At 38.7% G+C, this 16,738-nt stretch overlaps 1 protein-coding gene across 4 annotated transcripts in view; it reads left to right on the top strand.

Moving 5' to 3' along the window:
• The window catches only part of LOC111820089 (AT-rich interactive domain-containing protein 1B-like), a 394,067-nt gene that overhangs the window by 295,196 nt on the left and 82,133 nt on the right, over positions 1 to 16,738 (top strand). For all 4 annotated transcript variants that reach the window (XM_023728860.1, XM_023728854.1, XM_023728864.1 and 1 more), the window contains one exon: positions 15,000 to 15,243. In XM_023728860.1, the coding sequence (XP_023584628.1) occupies positions 15,000 to 15,243 (244 nt within the window). The remainder of the gene's footprint in view (positions 1 to 14,999; positions 15,244 to 16,738) is intronic.

Here is a 16,738-nt window from a genome sequence, read left to right as displayed (position 1 = left end):
GGGGTTTCTCCAGTCTCTGTCATGTCGGTAAGTCTGGTATTTTTTTGTGAGTTAGAATTTTGTTCTACATTTTTCTCCAGCTCTGTCCAGGACCCTCTCTTATGATCCCTGTCAGAGCCATCAGTGGTGGTAGCCAGGCACCATCTAGTGGTACTGGACTCAGTCTGGTGGAGGCCGTGGTAGATATGGCCCATTAGTCCTTTGGACTAATCTTTCCTTTGTATCTTTAGTTTTCTTCATTCTCCATTGATCCCGAAGGGGTGAGACCAGTGGAGTATCTTAGATGGCCATGCACAGGTTTTTAAGACCCCAGATGCTACTCCCCAAAGTAGAACATAGAACATTTTCTTTATAAACTGTGTTATTCATATAATATATACTGCTTTACATAGATTATATTTATTTTTTACTTTTACTGATTTTTGCTCAACAAAGTGATAATCTTTCTTTTCAATAAATATTGCATGACTGTTAATATAATAAACATTTTAATAATTATTGTACCTATTTAATAGCCCACTACTGATTGACATTTAGGTGGTTTCTAATTTTTTTGCCATTATAAACATATGTGAGTTTGTTATTCCCTGTTTGTAAATGATCTCTCTTCTATGTAATAACAATCAAAATCATGATGGCTGTTATTTATTTAATGGGTTCTCTGTTAGCTCATTTAGTTCTCTCAGCCTCTGACAAAAAGGCCCATTTTATAGGTGAAGAAACTGAGGATTAGGGATGTTAGATCACTTGCCTAATTTCACATCATTAGGAAGTGATGGAGAAGGAGTGAACCCAGGCCACTGGCTTGCCAACCTAGGCTGATTGCCTTGTCCGACCCGTGTCCTCTCTGATGCTCAGTATTTATTTGTGGGTTTTACTCTGCTTGATTAAATTTTATGCCTGCATTTTAAAGAAGGGCCCGAAGCCATTTGGTTAGTATAATATTGTTGATTGTTAACATACTAAAGAAATATTTGTCTAGTACATAATTAATCTATCTGATAGTTGTAAAGAATGCATTCATGCTGCTACTATTTACACATGTAATCTTTTAAGTGAGATATTTTTCCCAGAGTTCATTTGCAATTTTATCCGGTACTCAAAATGTGTTTTACATCATAAGCAGCATCAAAAAAAAATACAAAACTTGTGTCTGAAGTGTATGTATGTTTTTATGAGTATGTGTACATTTATATACGTAGCTACTGTTTACTGACCTCCTATCATGTACTTAATACTTCTTTGCGATTATATTTAATGCTCATCATGGTGTATTATTTTCCTCATTACATATTTGGTGAAATTGAAGTCCAGTGAAGTTAAGTAACTTGCCCCAAATTATGTGAAGAAACGATGGATCCAGGACTTGATGTCAGACTGATCTCACTCCAGAGCTCATGCTCTTAACTGCTTTGTGATTACTGTAAAACTCACATTACAGTAAATATTTAACAAACACTTATTGTGGTGCCAGGCATCATGCTTAGTGCTTTATGTGCAGCAGCTCACTTACTTCTCCCAACAACACAGTGAGAGAATTGCTTTTATTATCCCCATTCTACGTACAAAGGAGGAAATAGCAGCTTCTGGGGTTGAGTAATTTGCCTGAGTTGTTCAGTAGGAGCTGGGTTTGGAAAACAGCTGTTTAGTTCCAGAGCCCAGGTTCTTTTCTAAAACCACCCTCCTCCCCCCAAAACAATACAAGAACACTTATGATATGATATAAATGTTTAAAAAAAAAAAACTAGAATTTAGCAAATGCTTTTTGAAAAGTGGAGCCCTGGTGGTGCCGTAACCTAAAGATCGGTAGTGCAAATCTACTAGCTGCTTCTTGGAAACCCTATGGGGCAGTTCTACTCTGTCCTAAAGGGTCGCTATGAATCAAAATAGACTTGATGGCAATGGGTTTGGTTTTGTTTCGTCTTAAAAAGCAAGTTTAATTGGAGGAGGAGAATGTTGTTTTGTGTGTCCAGTTGATTCCGACTCATAGGGACCTTATAAGACAGAGTAGAACTGTCCCATAGGGTTTCCTAGGCTGTAATCTTTATGGGAGCAGATTGCCAGGTCTTTTCTCCCAGAGGGCTGCTGGTGGGTTTAAACAGCCGCATTCCTGTTAGCAGCTGAGCACTTAACCATTGTGTCACCAGGCTCCTGAGGAGAAGAATAAGATGTGTATTTGTAAGGAGGGGTCACAGCACTTTTCAGGGTTGCACAGATTGATGACCAGAGTTTACATCCAGTTTTACTTTGGAACTCATGATCTCCCGGGAGACAGAGGACGTAGTCAGCATGATAGGTTTGTGAGCCAAGATCTTTAGGTCTCACCCCCGTTCAAAGGTCTTAGATGGCAAAGGAAACTGAAATTTTCTCTCCATCTTCAGGAGTCCTGTGTCTTCATTTGCTTTTGCTGTCTTTGAGACTATGCCAGTGGGGAGTAAAGTGGTCAGCAGAGAAGACTGTTCTACTCTAGGGCCTGGGTACATGGTCTGGGCGACAGGATGTTCATTGGAAGTCTGAGGAACCGGAATACTGTTGTGTGGTATGGGAATGGTCTGGTGGAGAGGCGATGTGGTTGAGTGTGGAACATGCTGAGCTCAAAGTCCTAATTCAGGCCCTTATTGATTGATTATTATCAGTGTCATCACGATTTTTATTGGTATTTGAAGTTTCTATCTCAAACCCTGAATATGTTTATGGCCACCTCCATTTGAGAAGTTGTTGTTGAAGTAAAGGTTAAAAAATGGTTAGACACTGGTAGGAAAAACTATGTAAAATTGCACTTGAGTGCTAGCACGGGAGGTGTTAAGTGATCAGCTGCCCCGCTCAAAGATGGAAAACAACTCATTTTGGAAACCTCTGATCTAAGTGAATCTGTGAGTTAGGACTGAAAAGAAGAACAGTGCATGGTTTTGTGTTTGACTTTTGGAGAGTACTGCATGTGTTGAATGTTTTTTTAAAAAAAGGGTCTTCGCAAAACATTCCATCTGTAATCTAGTAATGTTTAAAAAAATTCTAGATTCTCTATGTTTTTCTAAAAAACCCAGAAGGTATTAAAGATGATTTCCATCAAAATGGAAAACTTAGAACTTTCTGTTGCATTGCAGCCGTTAGACTTTTGCGTTGTTTTTGTACCTAGATAATTTTAATCAATTCTGAATCTTTAAATACTGAGGAACTGAAGTGAATCTTATTCTAGATTTTTTTGGCATTATAATTATAAAGAGATATACATTTGAGGAAAGGAATTTGGATTCAAACTGATGTGATATTATCTCATTATTATTCTATTCTCGATTTACTTTTTAAAGCAGAAGTGATTTGAATCCTATGTCTAATACATAATTTAGCATTAGGAAAAAATATGCTTTAAAAGTGATTTTCCTCACAATTACCATATCATTTGCTTTGCTCACTATATTGACCCATTGACAGGATAAGCATTATAATCCCCATTTTACACTTGAATACAATATTAGATTGTCTTGCCCAGAGCTAATCAATGATGGTACGCAGCTTCAAACCCCTCGTAAGTCCAGTAGTCTTTCTATTACAGCATGACACTCTAACGTGGTAACATTATATTATTTGTTAATCTTAAATAATGAGTCATAGGGATGTGTTTTTCTCACCATTCTACTGTTAGCCAGTTTCCAATACTACAATATTTGCTATAACTCTTTTTGCTAGAAATATTGTTGAAAATCTGTGTTTATAAACAGAGTGCTGGCAGTTTTTGTCTAACTCTTTAGAGAGTTTGTAAATAATTGACCCACCTAGGCCACTTTACAAGGTAAAAGAACAGTCTCTTTCTAGAGGAATTTCCCTCCTCTTTTGGTTGCTGCCCCTCGTTTTTTGTTTATTTATTGTTGTAGTTTAACTGAAAGTTTACATTTCAAGTTAGTCTCTTACACAAAAATTTATACATACATTGTTATGTGACTCTAATTGCTCTCCATATACTGTGACAGCACCCTCCTCCTTTCCACCTCTGATTTCCCGTGTCAAATCAGCCAGCTCCTGACCCTCTGCCTTCTCATCTCACCTCCGGACAGAAGCTGCCCATTTAGTCTCATGTATCTACTTGAGCTAAGAGGCACACTCTTCACGAGTATCATTTTATGTCTCACAGTCCAGTGCAATCTTTGTCTGAAGAGTTGGCCTTGGAAATTGTTTTAGTTCTGGGCTGATAGAGAATCTGGGGGCCATGCTTTCCGGGGTTCCTCCAGTCTCAGTCAGACCATTGAGTCTGGTCTTCTTACTAGAATTTGAGTTCTGCACCCCACCTTTCTCCTGCTCCATCAGGGACTCTCTGTTGTGTTCCCTGTTTTGAATCTCCACTATTTGTTTATGGCCCACTACTCACCTATGCCTTTTCTCCTGTATTATTTGCATGTTACTAGGTTTTTATTTTCCTGTCAACATTGTGAGATTCATGTTAATATTCTCAGTCTAGTTGCATTTCACTGCTATATAATACTCCATCTTCTGAATACACCTGAACTTATTTGTCTTAGAGTGTTGGAAAATTAGATTGTCTCCATTTTGTGCTATTACAATATTGAAACAATGCTTCTGTGCTGGTGTATGTCTCCTTACATACATGTTCCAGAGCATAAACCTAGGGCTGGACCGGCCGGGCCACAGGGTACATGCATCTTCAGCTTTACACATGTTGACCCGTTGTTGTCTGAAGTGGTTATACTAATTTAAATTCCCATCAGCTGTATATGGAAAAACATAATGTGCATGCTTTTCTCCATTGTTTTATAATCCTGAAATATCAGTTGGAAGTATTACTATCATTTAGTAATAAGAGTATTACCTAATTGTCTTACAAAGGAACTCAGGTTGCACACACACACAAAATTATGCCTAAAGGAAATAGTTGTCTTGTTGTTTTGACTTAGTAAAAAATGAATGGAGAAAGGACAGCTCTTCCTTATAGAAAAATCCCAAATAATGTAGAAGGAATGAGGGAATTAGGACACCAGAGTAATAATTGCTGCAGGCAAGATTCCCTGATGAATGCTAAAATTAATGGGCCAGACTTTCAGGAGAAATAGGATACTTGCATAGCTTCAAAGTATCTCCCCTCAAATATTTATTAATTACTATATGGCTTTAACATAGGCTCTCAAATTCTTCAATACTTTTGCTCAAGAAGATGGAGCTTAATTCCCCTCTCTGAGTGTGGGTTGTACTTGGGACTCCTTCCAATGAATGTTATTGTTGTTGGGTGCCATCAAGTCGGTTCCAACTCATAGCGATCCTGTGTACAACAGAAGGAGACACTGCCTGGTCCTGCACCATCCTCACAGTCGTTTTGCTTGAGCCCATTGTTTGCAGCCACTGTATCAGTCTTGTCTTGTTGAGGGTCTTCCTGTTTTTCGCTGGCCCTCTACTGTACCAAGTATGATTTCCTTCTCCAGGGACTGATCCCTCCTTATAACATGTGAAAAGTATGTGAGACATAGTCTCGCCATCCTTGCTTCTAAGGAGCATTCTGGTTGTACTTCTTCTAAGACAGATTTGTGCATTCTTTTGGCAGTCCATGGTATGTTCAATATTCTTTGCCAATACTTCCAGTGAATAGAGTTTGAAAGGGAAAAAGAGTAACCTTCCAGTGGATACGCCTGGCAGATATAACCACCTTAACCAAGTGATCAAGGTGGACATCAGCCTGTAATTGGTCATGTTGGTATCATATCCCTGCTGATATGATGCAGTGAGAAGAAGCTTCACCTCTGTGGTATTCTTCCCAAAAATCTATAACCCCAGTCTAGTCATGAGAAAATATGAAACAAACTCAAGTCAGAGTACATTTTAGAAAATACTTTGCAAGTACTCTTCAAAGGTGTCACAGTCTTGAAAAACAAGAAATGGTTGAGAAACAGTGACAGATTGACTAATAAATTTGATATGGATTGGATCCTGGAACAGATAAAGGACATGAGTGGAAAAGCTGGTATAATATGAATTAGGGCTCTAGTTTAGTTGATAGTATAGTGCCAATGTTAATTCATAGTTCTGATACTTGTGGTTTTATACAATGTTAACATTAGGGGAAGTGGGTGAAGGGTATGCAGGAACTCTTAGTACTGTCTTTGCAGCCTTTCTGTAAGCCTGAGATGATTTCAAAATGAAAAAATTTTAAAAATCGAGTAAAGGATATTCATATGGTTGAACTGTGAAAGGGGAAAATGTCAAATAACTAAGTTTTCATATTCTACAAATAAAACTTCCCTTTATTCCATGTGTATTCAGTACAGTTTGTGAGTTGTGTGGGTTTTTTTGTTGTTGTACTTTTTAAGCTGTTAATTTATTTGCAGTTCCTGTAGGTCTTGCTGTTTGAAAATATTTCATTGCTGTACTGCTGAAGAAATAAGTGTCTCCTGAGGGTTCATGCCTTTTTGTTTGAGTTTTATTTTCAGAATTTGTACGTGCTAAGCATTGTAGTTCTAAGATAAACAGTAAAGTTTGTTACCATGAGAGATGCAAGAGGTGGTGTTGATTGCTTTTCTGTTCTAAAGATTTATAATACGCTTTCAGTGATAAAAACTGGGATCTGTAGGCAAACTCTAAATCTTACATATTTACAGATCTTGTTAGTTTGTCAATTTACTTTCAAAGCACATGGGTCATTAATATTTATAGATTCGTACCTGGCATTGATATTTGCAAAGCACCGACCCATAAACCCATATCCCTCCTCCTCCAAGTCATTAGATGATTTTTCCCCTTTACAACTAAATGCCTTGGGAGTCATCACCACTACTTTTGGAGTAGACTATATAGTTAAGAGAATAGAATCAGTTAAAGACACATGTTACTTATTCCTAGTTTAAGGTATATAGCTTTCAATTCATTTCATTCATTGATTCTTAGACATATAACTGAAAGGAGCAGAAGGACTATGTGGACTCAAGACATTATTGCAATCTAGAAAACATTAAGGCAGTTCCTGAGCACTGTGATTTAACTTGAACTTTAGTTATTTAGACACTTTTTATTGTTCACTTATTTGACTTTGTATAATGCTAAAATACATAATTTTTTTAATTTACAATTTATTCTTAATTGGAACCCACAATTTTAATCATGCTGCAATATTCTTTGTTGATAAACACTTGAAAATATATTTTTTCCTGAATAGTTTCCAAGTTGTTATTTAGTACCCCATTGCGTCCCCCTCCCCTTTCTGATAATATTGGAACTCACTTTCTGCAGCCTCTGTTGGCTCCCTAGCCCCTAAAAATTTAAGCCCAGATTCCTCGGCATAGGCGTATGAGGGCATTCACACCTCCCATCAGGCAGGCTAGTCCACCTGGTTCTCCACACACTCAGCCCTTTTGCAGCTGCCTAGGGCACGTCACTTTCCCTGACTGAACACGCCTCCAGTCGTTCTTCTTGACTTTGGTGCCCTTGATATGCATTGCATTCACACTTTGTTCTCTCTGCCTCCGGTCTCACCCCCGCTCTCAGGTGCCCCACCTTCCCACCACTTGTCTGAAGGGCACACCTTCACTCCTAGTCTGCACCTGTCTCTGACAACAGCTCCTGGTCAGAGTGTTCCCTGACCCAAGGCATGCCATTGTGTATTCTACAGCACTTACTCACTCCTCCAGCATAGATTCGTTTGTTTTTTATTATGTTACCTGTTGAGTTGTCTGTCTCTCTTCATGGATACCCCACGATAGAGGGAAATTTAAGTGTACATGCCTATATATTCTAAGCCGATTTTAAATATAAAACATCTCTCCACCTCCGCCCGCCCACCCACCTTTTGGGTCCAACTACAAATTCTTAGGCCATGTCTGCCGAAGGGTGACTATTAATACAAAAATATCTTCCCCAAATATTCAATATTTTCATCTTATTATACAATTCTAATTTCACCAGTATGCTATCATTTGTCCTAATAAGTATATTCTTTAAAATGCCAATGGTCTTGGGGTAATAAAGGGTAGCAATGATTCACTCACGAGTCTTTCCTAACATTTTCGGCACTGACTCAGGCCTTGACTTGAGGTCAGGAGGGGTCATGACTAAGATGGACAGTGAAATCAAAGAAAACATCTCTTGACTGGAGCTAACCAGATGCTATAGTTTCCTCATCTGAGAAAATGTACATAATACCGCTGGCCCTTAGAAGGTGCTAGATAAATACAGAAGTAGTATTTGTTGTCACTAACGTCATCATCATCATGATCAACATCATTGTCATTCTGGGAGTCTAACCAAGAAGGGTAATATTGTTTCCAAATGAAAGCTAATCCCAGATTCCATACAACCCAAACCTAACTATAAGCAACTTTTTCTCACCAAATTATTTTTAGATTCAAGACCGCCCATACTGTGTTTAAAAGTTTATTTGCTGTTCTTTCTAGTCTATATAATTTCTTGAGGCTGTTGTTAATAGTGCAAGAGTAGAGAATCTCCCTGGGCAGAGTTCAAAAACTGAGAATATTTTAGGAAATCCCTGAGGCCTGTGCAGTGGAAAAAAAATTCCCTTACATGATGTGTATTTCATACTGATATTGTTTACCATTTCTAAATTTAGAATAACAGCACGTTCCATATCAGCAGTTCTAGCCCAAGGACCTTTGAGGATAGCTTTTATTTTTAGGTACTGGTTTTAAAAAAATGAAAGAAAACACAACCATTATAATGATATTTCTCCAAAGTTGTATGCTTAACTCTGAATCCTGCTTCTGTAAAACAGCATTTAGCTGATTATCGTATAAATGTTCCCTTAAAATGAGTTATCCATAGTGGAATCTTTTCATGAGAAAGAATGCTGATGAGTCAGGTGGTAGTCAAAAAGTGGTTCTTGGCTACCTCTCAGAAAATGAATTTGCCTCATTAATTTTCCTTGTGTTATCCCTGGCTTTGGACAAGGATTTGTCATTTGTGGAGCTTGTCACTGGTTTTAAATTAATGTCATTTTTTTTTTTCCCAGTAACCTCATAGATCTTAAGGCTATGCATTGTGTATATTGTCACATACAATGAAGGGACAAATATTTGTGATTTGGACAGGTTTAAATAGGAAGTAAGATATATACAACTTGGAAAGAAGATACTGTTAAGACCTAAAAATTGAAGCTTAGAAGGATTTTCTTCATGGAGTCTGTCCTTCTGGTGCCTTTGCATTTTTTCGTTTATACAGGAAGTCTACGTTTTTACCTCATTTGCTGTCTAGACAAATGAGAGCAACAGGGACTTGGGCAGGTACCTTGAAGTATACGATTACACACAGGTTTGTGCTGAAAAGAAGCCTGTAAGCGTCATGGGAATTTAACAGAGTCGCTGTGAGGTGTTTGTCTTTTGTATGTATATTTGTCAGTCAAATTATTGGCTCAAGTCTAATATCAATTTCAAGGTATATATTTTTTTATCACGTGTCCAAAAAGACAGTTCCCAAATAAGGTTGGAAGGCATGAAGTCATTTTACAGTGTGTTTCTAAAGAACTGAGACCCTAATGAGATGGGATATTTGACCTCCGGGCGTTAATTGGAAACAGAGGGCTGAGAATGCATTCCTAAATTTTATAAGCAAGTCAGTAGTGTTCAGTAGAGCGTTTACGGTAAATATTTAGAACTCTTTACATGTGCTGGGTTACTTTGTATAGCGCTTGCAGCAGTGTTTTACTCTATGTTCTTAGCTGCAGTCAAGTCGATTCCGACTCCTGGCAACCCCACGTGTGCAGAGTAGAACCGCCCCATAGGGTTTTCAAGATTGTGACCTTTTGGAAGCATATCGCTAGCCTTACTTCCAGAGCACCTCTGGGTGAGTTTGAACCAACAACCTTCAATTAGTAGTCCAGCACTTAACTATTTGCACCACCTAGTGAACAGTTGGAGCCCTGCTGGCAGTGGTTAAGAGCTCTGGCTGCGAACCAAAAGGTCCGCAGTTCAGATCCACCAGCTGCTGCTTGGAAACCCTATGGGGCGGTTCTGCTCTGTCCTATAGGGTCGCTATGAGTTGGAATCAACTTGACGGCAAGGGGTTAGTGAACAGCGAAATCCATCCTCTCTATTATAGCACCACACCTGGCACATGGAGTCATTACCCTCAAGACACTTGGGGTAAGTTGGAGAGAGAAAAACAAAAACCACACACCTGAATTTTATACTTAATGTCTTGGTCATCTAGTGCTGCTATAACAGAAACACCACATGTGGATGGCTTTAACAAAGAGAAGTCTATTTCCTCACAGTAAAGTAGGCTAAAAGTCCAAATTCAGGGCATCAGCTCCAGGGGAAAGCTTTCTCTCTCTATTTGCCTTCTTATCAATGTTCCCCTGAACTAGGAGCTTCTCTGTGTAGGAACCCCGGGTCCAAAGGACATGCACTGCTCCTGGCACTGCTTTCTTGGTGGTATGAGGTCCCTCACTCTCTGCTGGATTCCCTTTCCTTTTATCTCTTGTAAGATAAAAGGTGGTGCAGGCCACACCCCAGGGAAACTCCCTTCACACTGGATCAGGGATGTGACCTTAGTAAGGGTATTACAATCCTACCTTAATCCTCTTTAACATAAAATTACAATCACAGAATTGAGGACAACCACACAATACTGGGAATCAAGGCCTAACCAAGTTTATTTTGGGGGGACACAATTCAGTCCATGACACTTAATATTCTGAAAAAGAGACAAGATGCTATTTCCGCTTCCTAAGAGACGCGAAGTTTAGTTTTAGACCGTTGAACTAGCATTTTAACCTCTGCTTTAAACCCCTGGGAAGTCACAGGGTGAAATCATTAACTGTATCCTATTAAAATCCTTAAACAGGAGACCTGAACTAGTCTCAGTGATTGAAATATCTTCTCTTTCTAGTTCAGTGTTTATCCTCTTGCTCTCGGGGGACACATCTCTGCAAGAAATGCGCATATGTTTGCAGTGCTTTGCAGTTCTCTGTCAGTGACTGACCTTTTACCATAAACTAAATTGTATTGAGAACCATAGTTTAGAGTTGTTGGAAGTTGACCTGCTTTTTTTTTTTTTAAAAAAAAAAAAAAGGCATAATTTAACTAAAGCATATTTAATTAAGCAAGGGATTAAAATTTTCTCATTTAGTCCCTACTTTTTGAGACAGTAAAACAACACCAGTATTGACTGAATTTATGCTTTTTAGTAACCTAACTTACGATAAATTGAATACCATCAAAACCAAAGATGTCTTTTGATAACGATGTTGTTAGTTGCCATTGAGTTGATTTCAGCTTATGGTGACCGCATGTGTTACAGAGTAGAACTACTCCATAGGGTTTTCTTGGATGTCATCTTAACAGAAACTGATCGCCAGGTCTTTTCTTCCATGGTACCACAGGGTGTGTTCTAACCACCAACCTTTAAGATAGCAGTCAAGCACCAACCATGTTTTGATATAACAAGTCATAATATGTTAATATAAAGTATATTCAGGGAAGATCATATACAGTATAGAGATATAAGAGAATGCTTATACTGAATGTCGTACATGTATTTTCTTTATGTGTAGAGCTTTAAAAATTCTCCCTGCGTACCTTCTTGACAGTAGTATATATTCCTTCTCATTGCCCTCCCCCACCTGGTGGCCCCACCTTGTTGAACTGGTAACATGTTTGTGCTGTATGTTAATTCATGTTTCTCTCTTGACAGAGTTAGCTAAGATTGTTCTTCCTCCCTGGTAACATTTCATTCCAAGCACGGTGAAACCTCTTGTACTTACTACTTGGGTTAGAATGAAAATTTTACATATGCAGAAAGTAGAGGAAGATGGTTACAGAGGGAAATTCTTTGCAAGGAACTTTCATTTAAATTAAGTTTTAAAGTAAAACAAACCTTTTTTTTTTTTTTTAAAGGCAGTGAATTTTAAAATAAATTAACTATTGATAGTAGGAATTATTTTTGGCCTGCTGGGAAGTATTCAGTATTCTGAGTGATGTCAGATTTTGAAAACCCAACTGTGTAACAAGATTTTACCAAATCAGACTGTGATGACAAAATGGTGAGTTACTATGCGTGAGCCCGTGAAGTCATTCTTTGCCTTCCCAATCACTCCATCAGACAAGAGGACGGATTTAAGGAATGCCTTGGGTGTGGGGACTCCATCCCCTTACAGGAGCTCTCCCTGCAATGACCTCAACCTGCAGCCTTGCAGCAAGATAAATGGAAGCACTGTAGCTTGAAGGTGCCTTGGTTAGAATGAGATGCATGCAGTAGGGCCTCTCAGTTCTTTACAGCCATCATAGATCTGATAGTACTTACAAAAGAAGAATAGAGTTGGTGCCCTGCTGACTAAATTGTCCTCAAGAGGAGTATTAGTTACAGAGCTTCTTTGTTAACTAGGCTGAATGCTTAAGCCAGTGTTGAACTTCTTTTATTAACGTGTTTTAAGATAGCTATACATATGGATACTCTAAGTATCTACAGAGTGGGAATATTTCTATATAATTTACATGTAAAAGTTACGTGTGTGTATAACAATAATGTAGAAATTATATCTTTTTTATCACTCTTCTGTTACGCTGAGGTCTAGTTGGCACTGAAATTCTGATGACATGTGAACAGTAAGACGGCCACCGTTTTTATATTTTTCTCTTGATATTTCCTTGATCAGCTTGTTGAATAACGGAAATGTTTTTGATGCCTTTGCAGCTTGAAGGAAGCTCTCTGAACACCCATCCATGGCACTTTTTTCAGCCATAACGTAGAATTTTAAGGGAGGGCAGGGAAGGGATTTGTAGGTCGTGCAGAGAATTACAGAAATTTCAAAGTAACAATTTGTTTTCTATGAAGAAGGTTTACATAAAATTATTTAACTACAATTAATGATTTTTTTTTTTTAAATTGACTCTACGGTGTCTTTTCTATGTTTAATTCCATATATAGTATGGTGGAAGAAAATGGTTTTATATCTAGTTATCTACCATGTTTTTTTTCTCTGAAGAGGCATGGAAAGCATGTTTTGTCCCAACTAATTCTTGTCTGATGGACCCTTTTTTAATTAGTAATGCACATTTATTAGGTATTATATAATGCATCTAACATGGAGAGCCCACCACCCATCCTTACAGGTGGGTTCCTGAGTTACTATGGTATCTTCAGAAAGAGTAAAAATTATATCTGATTCTCAATCCATGTTTTTCAGGTGGTTGTGGTAATAGAGTAAGTTCCAGTTCTCATTAAAGCTTGTATAAATTACGATGTATATAGTGGTCATTGTGTAATTCAGCTGAGGCCTGTCTGATTCGTGTTTTTCCTCCAAGGAAGAGGCAAAGGCAATAGAGACTGTCCTAGTACCGGTCCACCTTGGTTCTTTAAAGCAGAAGTTGACAAACTTTTTCTCTACAGGAAGATAGTAAACGTTTCAGGCTTTGTGGGCCATATGGTCTCTGTCACAGCTACTCTACTTCTGTAGCCCCAAAGCATCATAGACAATTCCTAAAGGAATGGGTGCCTGCATTCCAGGCTGTATGAACACCAAAATGTGAATTTCTTATACTCTTTACGTGTCACAAACTAATTATTTTTTCCAGTCATTTAAAAATGTACAGCTTCTGGGGTGAACAAAAACAGCAGGGGCCCACAGGTCATAGTTAGCATTCCCTTGCTTTAAGGAATGCCCGCAGGTATGTCCCTTTGCACTGTTAGGAATTGGTGACATCAGGTTAGCAAGGAGATCCCTTGGAGGCATATACTTAGAGAATTATCTGGAACCTGTCCAGCACTACTCTCCACCCCACCCCTACCCCACTAGAGAAAGTGAGAAGCCAGGAGTCAGCTTTCAGCCTTGGGTGGGAGAGGAGCCGACTGCAGCCCTGTCCTGTTTCTCCTTCAGCTCATCAGTGTGTGTCTCTGGGTACACATCTATTAGCTCAAGTTTTATTTTGAGGAACTCAGATAATTGCCTTGATTGCTGAAGTGTGACTCCTTTCTGCATTGTATGTAGCATGTTATTTGCTTAATAACCTGCTTCTGTTTCTACCTGGCTTCACAAAAAGTTGTGTTCAATTTGGAAAGTCTGAATAGAATTATTGTTGAACTCAATAACCAAGTTAAATATAATGTTTTACCAGCTATATACGTGCAAAAGCATGTTTATCTCATGTGCCCTGAGCAGAAATGTTTATATATTTTATCTCTTAATTCTGAAATTTACTCTGGATTTGCCCAGTTTTATCCGGGAGATTTGGTGATGCTGTTTCTAGGGGTAATATTTTCAGTCTACCCTGTTTCAGTTATAGTTATTATTCATGACCACAATTGTTTGATTGCTGAAGATTATATTTTACTTAGAAAAAAATTTTTTTTTTTTTTTTTAGCATAAGACATTCTTTTTCTATAACATTCTTGTTTTTGTGAGGTTTTCCAGCTATACTTTAGAAAAGAGGGCAGTGGTAGAATTCTCTCTCCTTCCACGCAGAAGACCCTGGGTTTGAACCTGGCCAGTGCACCTCATGCGCAGCGACCACCGTCTGTTAGTGGAGGCTTGTGTGCAGCTCTGATGCTGAACAGGTGTCAGCGGAGCTTCTAGACTAAGACCAGGAAGAAAGGCCTGGCAGTCTACTTCTGAAAATCAGCCCATGAAAACCCTGTGGATCACACAGTCTGATCCTGTTGTTCATGGGGTCCCCATGAGTCAGGGGCCGACTGGACAGCAGCTAACAACAACAAGACATGCCACGTTCATGTGGCTTCACCCTGTGAGACCTGCTTAAAGTCTTCCCATGTCAGGCAGCCATGCTCTGTGTATTTTGGATGTCATCCAGAAGCACTTCATCCTCTGAAGGGGCCATTGTTAGGATTTTTAAATAGTCTTTTGATCAAGTATTGATCCAAAGACTTTTTTTTTTTAATTGCATTTTTGGTGAACGTTTACCCAGCAAATTAGGTTCCCATTTAACAATTTCTGTACGTATTGTTCAGTGACATTGGTTACAGTTTTCACATTGTGTCAGCATTCTCATTATTTCCCCAAATACGTCTTACTCACACACCTTTTCTTTCTTTCTCAGGACCTGTCTGGCTCCATTGATGACCTCCCTACAGGAACAGAAGCAACTTTGAGCTCGGCAGTTAGCGCATCCGGGTCCACGAGCAGCCAGGGGGATCAGAGCAACCCGGCACAGTCGCCCTTCTCCCCTCACGCGTCCCCCCACCTCTCCAGCATCCCAGGGGGCCCGTCACCTTCTCCCGTCGGCTCTCCTGTCGGGAGCAACCAGTCAAGGTCTGGCCCAATCTCTCCTGCAAGTATTCCAGGTATTCCATTTCTTAATCATTTTATATCTTACTTTGTAATGAAGGCAGACCTAGGACGGATCAACAGCATACATGCCATTCCTTTATTTGATTAGTAAAAAACCTAGTTAGGAGTACAACTTTGTGAATTGTCACGAAAGCATGAGAGTCCCCGTTCCTAAAGATGCTCAACCAGTGGATATCACTGCCGATTAATAAAATCACCAGCTCCTTGGATACTTTCAGTTTGCACTTTTAATTCAATTTATGCTGGAACCACAAAATTACTTATTTTGCCAGCATATATTTTTGTAATGATTTGCTGAATAAGATCATCTGTTGATAAAAGCTACTAAATTAACTTAGCAAAGAGATTGTTGACTAGTATTGGCCTATTTTTTTTTTTTAATGGTTCTATCTTAATACACGTATATACCATAGCCATTATTTTCAGAAATATGCCTTAGGATTTATGCTTACCAGTGTGTTAACTTGCCAGCACACATTCAAGCCCTTATTACTGATATAAACTCTTACCTTCTTTTTGATGCAGGCAGTTAATGTTCCAGTTAACTCATGTATTGGATTATTCCAGTAGTCACACATCTTCTGAATCTTGGACGCTTCTTTTATAGTGTAATTAGGGTTATTTATTTATTTGTTTTCAGTGGCCTCGTCTTCATTCTTTAATAGCTGCCCTGTATCAGACTTCATCCATTCATGCCTACCAAGTAACTGGCTTGCCTTTATCAGCAAACTACAGGGAATTGTTTTCTGTGTATCTTTTGCTAACATGATACAGGTGGCTACCGGAAAGCAGCTTTTACTGTCATTTCAGAGCTGATACTGAATTGCTAATCAATTTTCTGTTAATTAAATCATCTCAAAATCACAGATGGTAGTTTTACCATTGTACCACTTTTGCATTTTCAAAACATGTTTATTATAGAAAGTTATATATACAGATACACACACACACACACAAACTTACTTGCATGTTAATTATGAATCGTAACCGTCAAATGAATATTTGTTGGCCCACTGTCCAGTTTAAGAATTGGAGTGTTACCAGAGCTATTGTTTTTACCTATCTGTTCCTTCCTTACCGTAACCCCTATAGCGAAAGCTTATTGCTGTGAAGTCAGATTCCGACTCGCAGCAACCCTGTGGAACAAAGTAGAACTGCCCCACAGGGTTTCCAAGTCCGTAAATCTGTACGGAAGCAGACTGCAACATCTTTCTCTGGTGGATTCGAACTGCTAACCTTTTGGGTAGCAGGCAAGTGCTCAATCACTGCGCCATCAGGGCTCCTACACCTCTACCTAAAAGTTCTACTTTTTTTTTCCATGGTGTGGTATTCAAGTAAATTCTTAACTATTTTTGCTGAGTATAAAGCTATATAATATAGAATTATATAAAACATTAAACATAGATCATTTCTTAATGTTAGTGCTTATTTCTCTTAGAAAATCTTATTAGCAATTTTGGTGTTTGCTCATCTTTCTCCCCTGTAAAC

This window comes from Trichechus manatus, unplaced genomic scaffold (genome assembly GCF_000243295.1).
Source record: "Trichechus manatus latirostris isolate Lorelei unplaced genomic scaffold, TriManLat1.0 scaffold00002, whole genome shotgun sequence".
Classification (NCBI taxonomy): Eukaryota; Metazoa; Chordata; class Mammalia; order Sirenia; family Trichechidae; genus Trichechus; species Trichechus manatus.
This window is presented reverse-complemented; position numbering and strand designations above follow the sequence as displayed.